The following is a 10099-nucleotide window of genomic DNA, read 5'->3' on the forward strand; positions in this document are numbered from 1 at the left end:
GGGGGGGGAATGAATGAAATGGGATTAATTTAGGGAGATTTCGTTATGAACATTTTCATATACGGTGTCAGTATCAGGCAGTAATTGCTCAAAAATGTCCAAAAGATTGCTGAATATATCCGACTAATTTGATATGTGGGTGATTCATTTGATAATTTCAGCCGCATTTGTGTTTCCACCTATATTTGTCTTTCTTTTTGCATGAAAAAAATCACCAGCCTCTATTTTTCAAAAGCTGTTTAAAGGGAGATACACACATGGTGGTATTGCAAAAAAAATGTATTGGTATTGTGTGAAATGACACAATTAAATATAATATTGTGCATATTTCAGGACTATATTGCTGCACACATACAGTTCATTTTAAAGAGAAAGTGGAAGGTGGTACTCACTTGAGGTCTTTAAAATCGGGGTAGACATACATGTGTCTGAATGAGTCTATAGCAATGACGGGACAGTCAGCAGGAGTTTTCTGGATGTGCAGCAGAGGATGCCGGAACTTCTCGCAGTCTGCGTGCAGGAAGTTTATAGACCCTGAAGAGGAGACACCAATGTCATGAACACCACTTCTGTAGACAAGGCCGTTCGGCTCATGAGCCGAAAACAACATGCCACGAACACACAGCCTCACCTTTCTCGCTGATGAGCTGGCGAGCCACTTCATGCTGGAACTTCTCTAAACTCTCTGTGTCTTCTCTAACGTGGAATAAGATGAGGAAAGGGATTCCTTCTTCAGTCAGCTCCTAGAAAACACAAACACACAAACACACACACACACACACACACACACACACACACACACAGTGTCAAAGACAGATGGAGTCAGGGCCTTTCCGTGGCTCAGCAGATGGACGACCCACACAGACTCCATAAATACCCTCCAGGCTGTTTTTTGTGTGTAAATAATCCTTATGTACATCTAGATATCCAGATTTACACATTTAACATCAGATGAAAAAGCAAAAGGTCAAGCAGACAATGCTCTATGTAAAAATAGACGGCCACTAACCTCTCCATTTTCAAAGGTGATCTCCCTGACCAGAGGCACACACTTGTCCTGGGCCCAAGCGTAGGTCAGGTCGAAATTGTTGAGTGAGCCGAGGTAGACCATGTCCGGGACGCTCTCCCCCACAGGCTTGTAGATTACGTTGTCTCCACTGAAGCGCTCGGCCTCAGATACGGCTCTATATGAGCACAGCAGATGAGAAGATTTAAAGATAAATAGAAACTGAAGTATTAAATCTAAGCCTAAAATGAAGATGGTCTCACCCAAAGGCAGCCAAGAATGTGCAGTCATCACGAAGGATGTTGGCAACTTTTTCAAAAGTGTGGTAGTTATCCGAGTCCCTTTGTTCAAAGTAAGCGATGACGTTTCTCTTGCTCCTCTGTTGAATAAGATATTATGAAAAAGAAATTATACCGTTTCCTTTTCCTGTGAATGTGGCAATTTGCGATGTTTATTAGACACAGTGTGTGTGTGTTTGTTTGCCACTCACATCCAGAGTATTAACCTCCTCCATTGAGTCCATCTCTTTCACCGGGTCGACCTGCTGCTGGCGGATGAAGTCGGCGATGGCCGCCACCGACCTCTGACCCCTGTACTCCCTCTTCATCATCATCCCATTGCGGAACAACTTCAGCGTTGGATACTTGGAGATGCGGTACCGTTGGGCTATGTCCGCTACACAGCGAGGCAGGGGAGAAGTTAAGCAAAGAAGGACAAATCAATTGATGGAGAGGAGGAAGCCGAGTTAAAAACACAGGGGGATGGGTGGACGAGGAGCCGAGCGGTGACAGAGGCGGCAGTTAAGCCTCAGTCTGAAAACACTGCCTTCAGTCAGCTCCGAGCTCTGATCTCCGACATGAAAGCTGCCCCCTGCCAAGAGTAAATACTCTCTATACACACACTGAATCAGAGCGCGTGTGTGTGTGTATGTGGCAGGTGTCAATCTCCCCGCGGGGTGTCTCTAAGCCTCCCGTCTTCACAGGAAGCAGCAGTTTTGTCATTAGTCTTCAAACAGTTTGCAGGTCATCAATAATTCTCTTTAATTTGCTTTATCTCAAAAGGCTGAGGCTGGCGGTTTATGTTTCAGTGCTTTGGTGTCCAGAGCATCTATGTGTACATACGTGCATCAAATATAGTAAGAGTGTGTGTGTGCATGTGTGCCTCTTTTCACCATGAACAACCTACAACCACCCCCTATATATTCACATTAATCATAATCATAATCATAGTTTGGGCAACAGATTAATCATCTAAGTAAGAAAACATAAAACCATTTTACAGTTTAAACTTAAAAATCACTTGTATTAGTTCACTTGTCTTTGTTTCACATTGTTATCAAGTGAATAAATGGTTTAGCTCTGGTAACTTGTGTTGGGCATTACTCATTATTTTCATGTTACACAAATTTAAAAAATGATCAATAAGTGTTATATGTTTAAATGTATCATAATTTCATCTGTATGTTATTTGGCAATTTTCTTGACAATGTTAAAGAACATTAGCAACGAATAAAAAGGTAAGTAACACTCACAATGTTGGTCACAGTCGACACGGGCAAACACCACCTGCTTGGTTTCAGGGAACTCCTCCCTTGCGATGTTAGAGGATTCCTCAAAAATTGGATGGAGCATCTGACTGAACCTGCACCTGTAAAGCGGGGCAGGGGAAGAGGTGTGAGGCCAAAATAATTTCCATAATTTGAAAGTAAGTTATATTGACTTTTTCAGATCCATTGGACTTAATGTTGACGTATTTGATAATTGATTTTTGCCTTTGACAATCCATCAATTAATTAGACCAAATGAGAATAAAAGAGACACACTATGTAAAAATCAACAAAACATGACAGTAATCTAATTATACCGTGTGGCGTTCATAGGAACAGTCAGCATCATGAGCAAAACACATTTGAACGTCTATGACATCCAATGAAAATGAGAGAGAGACGACACACTTACCAGTCTGCGTAAAAATTGACTAATGCCACCCCAGCATTATCTGCAAGGAAACACACAAACAGGAAATAAATACGAGCCTCTATACATTACTAAATACACTCTTACATGTATATTTTGTTTGTAAAACTTTGTGGTGATTAGGCTACTCAATCCTAAACCTAAAGATTGTCCTACAAACATTATATCTTTGGCAGAGGAAATAAAAATGGAAAAATTAATATCTCTTAAAAACAAGGGAGGGGGAAAATAGTTGAAAATTAGTATTAAATTAATAATTTGACATTTTGGGAAATACGCATAGTTTCCTTGCCAAGATCTAGATACAAGAGAAAGAAATACAAGATAATAAGCTGATTGGCCCCGTTTCCTGTCTTCATGACAAGCTGAAGCTTAGTTTACACTCGCCATAGTGAAGTTGCGCACGCCAGGAAATGACATAATCACGACAGACGCGTGGGGCGCGTTGGCTCCGCAAGTGGCCACGGCACTTGGTTGTGCACCTCAGAATGTTTGTAAGTTGGCACGCCCTATCACGCGACTGTCATAATTAGTTAACTGATACAAGTACTATTTATATGTCTAGGGATTATACAAAGAAGGCCAACTCGCTTTTAAATGCTGTCTGAGGAGGCTCAGGTTACTTCGCCAAGCACAAATACAAACAAGGCTTAAAGTGTGATTCCTTACTTAGGACGTCATCAATGTTGCCTGAATCCAGACTGGTGATTTCTGCTTGTCCGGGAGTAGAGAGGCCCATCACCTGCAGGCACAGGAAGAGATAGGTCAGCGTTTTAAATATAAAAACACATGCATGCTGGTTGAGACAACCTTACAACCTTTAGTCATTCCCAGAGGGAAAATTCACAACTAAAAAGACTTTTAAATTGAGATTACATTTTTAGAAATGCCTTTTTAACCCTTTAAGATCACTAGCTGTTCATACTGTGCACATATTTAAAAATGCATGCTAAAATGTTTACTAAAATGTATTTTTATATTCAAATTCAATCATCTTCTCATAAAACTAAATATGAAGTGCGCTTATGTAAGCTAGTACCAACCAATATAAACCAATAATATGAGATCCATCAATCAGTCTGCAACCTTTAGAGACAAGGGAGGTGTGTGTGGAGCCACAGTCCTCTGTAGCTCCATATCACGCTACATTACGAGCCCTTCACCTTTTTAGCACTTCAATCAAATGCGCAGGATTTGGCTAAAAACCCTCTCATAACTGTACACTGCTCAAATATTCTGTTTCACCGAAGAATAACTTACAGTACAGAAGCTAAAGATGCTCTAACTTCCATTTTTTATACTTTATATATCGCTAAAAAATTTGACAAAACATGGAACAGTGGAGCAGCGTCCATTTGTTAGTGTGTTGAGCCCACATATCTCCTAAGGAGGCCAAACTGCATCCGCTGTCATCTTTAAATGAATCAGCAGAGCTGATTATGAGCTCCACCTAGAATCATTCAACTCGTCACCCTAATGCCTAATTGAGGCTGCATGTACTGTCTGTTAATTCATATTCTTTCAGTCACTCTTTACTCTAATAACATGGCCATCAAACAAGGATACTGACACAACTATATACAAACATTACAACAATATTTTTCTAATCCTGCAGCCATCTTTTTTTCTTTCATGTACATCCCTCTCTGGATGAATTACTAAAAACAAGAACAAGGTGAAATTGTTATGCACCAACAGGGGATTTCTGAATTCCAGCTCTGATTGCAAAGCTGTAAACATAATTCTGTATGAAAGAGATCACCACCGAGGCATTTTAAGGGCTCAAATGACATTCACTGGAGGGTGAAAAGGGGAAAACAACACCAACGTTGTTGAGGTGCTGATTGCCAAATGAAAACACAGTGGTGCAAATGAAAAAAGGGATTTGTAGCCTGAGTAAACTCTTTTAATGAAAGGAACTATCAGCCACTGTAATAAACACTTAACATTGCACTGTCAGCGTTATGCAGTGTGCCTGTACTATCTCTTTATCTGCTGTGTTATCTTCTCTGACTCAACATCCTCATCAAACAGGATATATATGGCGATCGTCATCCTCCTCCAGGCTGTGACAAACACTAACAAGTTTCAAGACAAATTGTCAAACGGTCAAATAACCAGAGCGTGCAGTGCTAAATGCTTTGTTGGATAACCCTTGATATGTAACTGAACTTTTGATCACACATAGACCAATAGCGGGAGTGTAACAGTCACTGTCCTTCCCTTTGTTTAGTGTTGTTTAAGTGTTTCCTCATGTAAAATAAGGGCTTATATCGATTAAATGATAAATAATCTAGTGTTTGAAGTGTCAAATTAGTTAAACGTATGTGTGCATGCATGAAAAATGGCCGTAAAGGTGTCAGCAATTACTCAATTATCAATGATTATTATTATAATTATGTCGATTGACTGATCATTTAATAGACTTGTAATTTCAGCACAATAGAATATATTTCCTGATTTCCTTCTGCACAGTATAAACGTTTTTAAAACAATTATTGTGTCTTTTTACCATATAGGCTGACACAGCTGCGCACTGATAAGAAACGTCACCGTTGCAGTGGTTAGACACGATGAAGACACTTCTCTTCCAACTCGAAGAGAAGTTTTAAGTTTTCATTTCAGGCCCAAAATTCTCACCACAGCGGAACAGCCACACTAGGTCTAGTTCCGGGTTGTCAGCCAATGAGAATGAGCCACAACAGAGGAATTCTCCAACCGGCGAGCACCATTCAGAGAGACGTACAGTCTGACAGATACACGAAGAGTCCCACAATAAATGTGTGCAGCTGTACAATAACACATATAAAGCTTGATAAACCACCGTAAACCAACGCATTCAATAAACAAAACCCCTTAAACGAACCATTCAAGCAGTTTCTCTCTCTGCTGTCAATATGTGGTCACAGCTAATGCTAGCTCGATGCTTTATTTCTCCTCAAGAAAGTTATTAGGAGTCCAACACACGCCAATTTCTTAAGTTGAGATTGTACGGTCTGTTAAATATATAGATTACAAAACAGGGATATTGTTACCACAGTTAACGTTACTCAACACTACCGGCTAAGTTGACATTGCAGCTGGATAACTCGATTAGTTAAGGGAGTCGTCTGGCGAAACCCAGTCAAAAGGATAATGAACCTGATGAATAACAGCACTTCCAGCAGTGAGTGAGCTGCATCGCTGGTCACCTTTAGCCACTTTAAAAGTCACGTCACATGCCAGAAGAAGGCTCATCTGTTAGCTAGCCTGCTAACTGTGCAGCACCCGGCTAACCTGGCTAGCTTCACGTTAGCTTGCTCTTGTAGACGTAGTATTCAATGAATATTCCGAGGCTAAGATACACATGCTTACCAGCAGCACACCCGTGAAGAAGCGGATATCGAGAGAGGGAGATATTGCTAGCAGTTTCATTGTACAGGTTAGTTATTGGAGGTGGTGGTGAATCTTCCCAGTTTGTCTCGACGCCGCTCTAGACTTCAGGCGGAAACCGACGTCGAACAATCTCACGGTGACCACGGAAACGCGAGTACACTTCCGGGCACCGCATGGCTTTGTGGGTAATGGCGTATTTTGACATCGCCAAACAGCGGTCCTGGGTGAAGGGCCAAACTCCAACCATGGTGGTGTATTACTTTACAACACTTAACGGGAGTTGTAGTGTTTTGTCACCTCAGACGTTGGCTATTCAACGGGAGTACTTGGAAGAAAGCTTTCCTAAGATTTTAATCTGAGAGGAAAAGGAAATCAAACGGTAAATATGACACGTTATTAGAATACAATAGCATGAACGTTGTCCTCAGTTCATCCACTGTCACACATCTGGTCTCTGTTTCTTTAGCTCGCTTATGAATAACGGATTTCTCTTGAGCAGGGGGGAGTTGCATCACTATGCTTCACTTTTTGCAGTACTCTGTTCGACCTATTTTCCACCATCTAGCAACGTGTTTGAAGTTATTGACCAAAAACTTTGTGGCACAACACTTAGTTAAAAATGAACTTTAGATACTTCGATGCTCATCTCTGCAACATCTCTGCAAATAGTTTCCCCTCAATCCAGAAACCTTACGCGTGTAGCTGCTGCTTTATCAAACACAGACTCCACAACACGTGACTGAAACTAAATACTATCGCACCTCAGATGAGAAGACTGGTTAACACACTAATAATATGTCGCTCTCAGGCATCATCTCTCCGCCTGTAATCAGTACAGTAGAGGTGATACGCTGGCTCCTATTTGTGGGAACAGGTGGGCTGGTCTCAGTGTGTGAGTGATCCTCTTCTCTTCCCCTGCAGGAGCCAGGATCAGGGCAGGTAGGGGACCTGGACGTGCATCCACTCACACAAAGGATGATCTGAGCTGAGAAACATCTGCTGAAGTGTCCCCCTCAACGCAGCTATGGTGAGAATCCAACACACATAGAGCAGCGACCCATATTTAATTCAGGTTTATACATCCCACAAGAGTTTTATATTCTGTAATTACTGGGTGCACATGTTTGTTACTTTAGTCTCTCTCTCCTGTACTACCGGTTTGTAAATCTCTCTCTAGAGTAAAACCATTGAGACTATGTGGAACAAACCTAATTATGTGTGCTGGAACAGCCTAATTGTTAAGGAGATTAAGGTGGAATGTTGAATTGAATCCCAGCATTAATATTTGATGGGCTAAAGCTGTCCATAGGGGGTTCACAGTGTGTGAGCAACTCGCAGATGGAGTCAGAGGAAGATGTCTCTCTCTTCCTGTGAATATCAGGGGTGGAGAGAAAGCAGAAGAGAGCAGAATGTCTTTCTTAAATGGTTATGCTGGCAAGAAAACAAGCCTCTTAATATCCCCCCCAAAAAAATCATCTTTCAGTATTGTTACATATATCCCAATATCTGCTGGGGTATGAAAAAAACACTTGTTGAGTTGTTTATACTGTGTTTGTTGCGTTAAACTATTTGGTAAAGTGAATTAAGACTGAATCAATATATATATTGCCCAGCCCTTCACTATATGTTACTACTAGGCTTTAAGTCTGCTGATTATTTTATTAGCAGAAAAGAAAAATTGGTGTAAAGTTAGTAATTCAGTCAAAGTTGAAATCATTTATTATTCCATCTAAAAGTTACAGAGTCTGAAGATGATTTATGGTTGTGCTCTTTCCTAGAAGTTTCTAACCGTTCAGACTTTAGGTTCAAACCAGGTTGACAGAAATAGAAGTATTCACACAATTATTAATGTTTCTGGAAAGGCAACACTGTATTTCTTTACGGCATGTTACATTAAGTGATGTCCTGATAATATACTGGACTATGCACTAAGGGATTGTTTAGGAAATACCAACTTTAAAAAATAATGACAGATGCCTTTTACAATTTACCAGAGCCTAATAGGAGGTCATCAGATTGATTGCACCTAACAGTCAAAAAACACAAAGGTTTTCAATTCACAGAGATATGAAACAAAGAAAAAAAAGCAAATCTTTACATTTGAGAATCCTTAACCAACAACTGGCCATTGTCTAATAATTCATTTATGAATAAAAAAAATTTTTTCTTTGTAGATTGACAAATTTAGGCAAAGCGTAAAAATGTCTTCATATAGTGCTGCTGTAAAATCAGGCCTGTTGTTACACCTGACAAGAACATTTGAAACGTTGACTTTACCAGTCTGTGTTTTGTCTTGCACTCAGCTGCAAAGCAAATACAGCTACATATGAGTAGTTATTTTGGTTTCTAACCCTACATTTTGTGAGGTGGCCTTGTCTAAAGACAGTCCGATCACACTAAATGCTGCACACACCCAAACCGCTCTCCCTGCACTTTGATTGCATCTGTCCATCCTCTCCCTATTTCGCCATCTCTTGCCTTTTCTGTTTTCTCCATCTTTTTCCATTTCGCATTGCTTTCATTGATTTTTCTGTTTGTTTTTCCAGCTGATTATGTCCCTGTACTCTGATTCGCCGGTGGGCAAATTGCTCTCTGCGCTTTAATTGGACATTTAATTAGATCACAGTTTTAGTCCAATGAGACTCGGAGGTGTTGGAAAAGGGATATGGAGGGGAGAAGTGGAAATAGTCCCCAAGCTGGTCTCTGTCTCCCTTCCCCCTTCTCGTTCCCTCCCCTCCTCATCTCACTCATTTTCTTCCTCTGTCTTTTTCTGTCCGCCTTGCCGTCTCTCGCCCCCCCTCCCTCCTGAGGGCGGCTCATTAGTGATATAATGGGATGACGCAAAACACACAGCTCCCCTAACTCTGGGAGTGTCTCAAAGCAGTGCCTGGACCACACACACAAGGTGACAGAGACTGTATCAGCTCACTATAGCAGAAGTTGTGTGCTTTTTTTCCCGGGTGTTTCTTTTAGAAATCTTGCTCTCCTCCTCCCGTTTGGTATTGAAGCCATTGAAGGGGTAAGCAAAGGTGTTTTGAGACAGAGCCTGGGCGTTATTAGTGTCTCTGATTAAACTCCAGCACCGCCTGCCAGTCACAGCAGCATCGACCAGCCCATACACACACACACACACACACACACACATACACACACACACACACATCACAAACATTAACGTCATGCTGGGCAGAACCTTATCGACTCACTGGAGTGCTCCGGTATGATATCACTACACCTAATGAGACTAAGATAAGCCTCATTACCAGCAGCGCTCATCTGCATGCCGGTCGAAGGCAGCGCTATTCTGCATCAGTTTTAGCTCCCTTATGGTTCCGCCCTCTTCCCCCTTTTGTTGTCATAGTTCTCACACAGAGCACTGACTCCGAGCATAAACAACACGGTGCCCCAGTGGCCCAAAACACATGGGCAAATGTAAACACACACCCAGCTGTATGTGGATGTGCACACACTTGCGCTCAGAGGAAGGTCCTCAGAGGACACAAGTCAATCTCTGTGTCCCTCGAGCAGTCGCACACATCACCTTCCTCTCTGACTCCCTCCTACCCTCCACCTGCAGGAGAAAGATAGAGGACCAACTTCTACTGTGTCCCGTACTCCACACACTCACACATCCTATGCCTCATATTTGCACCAGTAATTTGTGTGTTCCCTCCCTATATGTGTGCATGTATAGATGTGTGTGTGTGTGTGTGTGTGTGTGTGTGTGTGTGTGTGTGTGTGT

General features: G+C 41.6%; 2 protein-coding genes across 2 annotated transcripts in view; one reads left to right on the plus strand and one right to left on the minus strand.

Annotated features, from left to right (window-relative positions):
* Positions 1–6491, minus strand: part of erp44 (endoplasmic reticulum protein 44) — a 10252-nt gene extending 3761 nt beyond the window's left edge. The window contains exons 1-9 of the mRNA XM_031853609.1: positions 6337–6491; positions 3652–3724; positions 2965–3004; positions 2538–2653; positions 1497–1681; positions 1270–1385; positions 1010–1184; positions 632–743; positions 393–534 (exon numbers count right to left, since the gene is read on the minus strand). Coding sequence (XP_031709469.1) covers positions 393–534; positions 632–743; positions 1010–1184; positions 1270–1385; positions 1497–1681; positions 2538–2653; positions 2965–3004; positions 3652–3724; positions 6337–6396 — 1019 coding nt within the window. The 5' untranslated portion in view covers positions 6397–6491. The remainder of the gene's footprint in view (positions 1–392; positions 535–631; positions 744–1009; positions 1185–1269; positions 1386–1496; positions 1682–2537; positions 2654–2964; positions 3005–3651; positions 3725–6336) is intronic.
* A 162-nt stretch (positions 6492–6653) lies between these two features.
* Positions 6654–10099, plus strand: part of invs (inversin) — a 20129-nt gene continuing 16683 nt past the window's right edge. The window contains exons 1-2 of the mRNA XM_031853589.1: positions 6654–6736; positions 7279–7384. Of these exons, the coding sequence (XP_031709449.1) occupies positions 7382–7384 (3 nt within the window). The 5' untranslated portion in view covers positions 6654–6736; positions 7279–7381. The remainder of the gene's footprint in view (positions 6737–7278; positions 7385–10099) is intronic.

The sequence above is a fragment of the Anarrhichthys ocellatus genome, unplaced genomic scaffold (assembly GCF_004355925.1).
Source record: "Anarrhichthys ocellatus isolate YVR2014 unplaced genomic scaffold, GSC_Weel_1.0 scaffold13, whole genome shotgun sequence".
NCBI lineage: Eukaryota > Metazoa > Chordata > Actinopteri > Perciformes > Anarhichadidae > Anarrhichthys > Anarrhichthys ocellatus.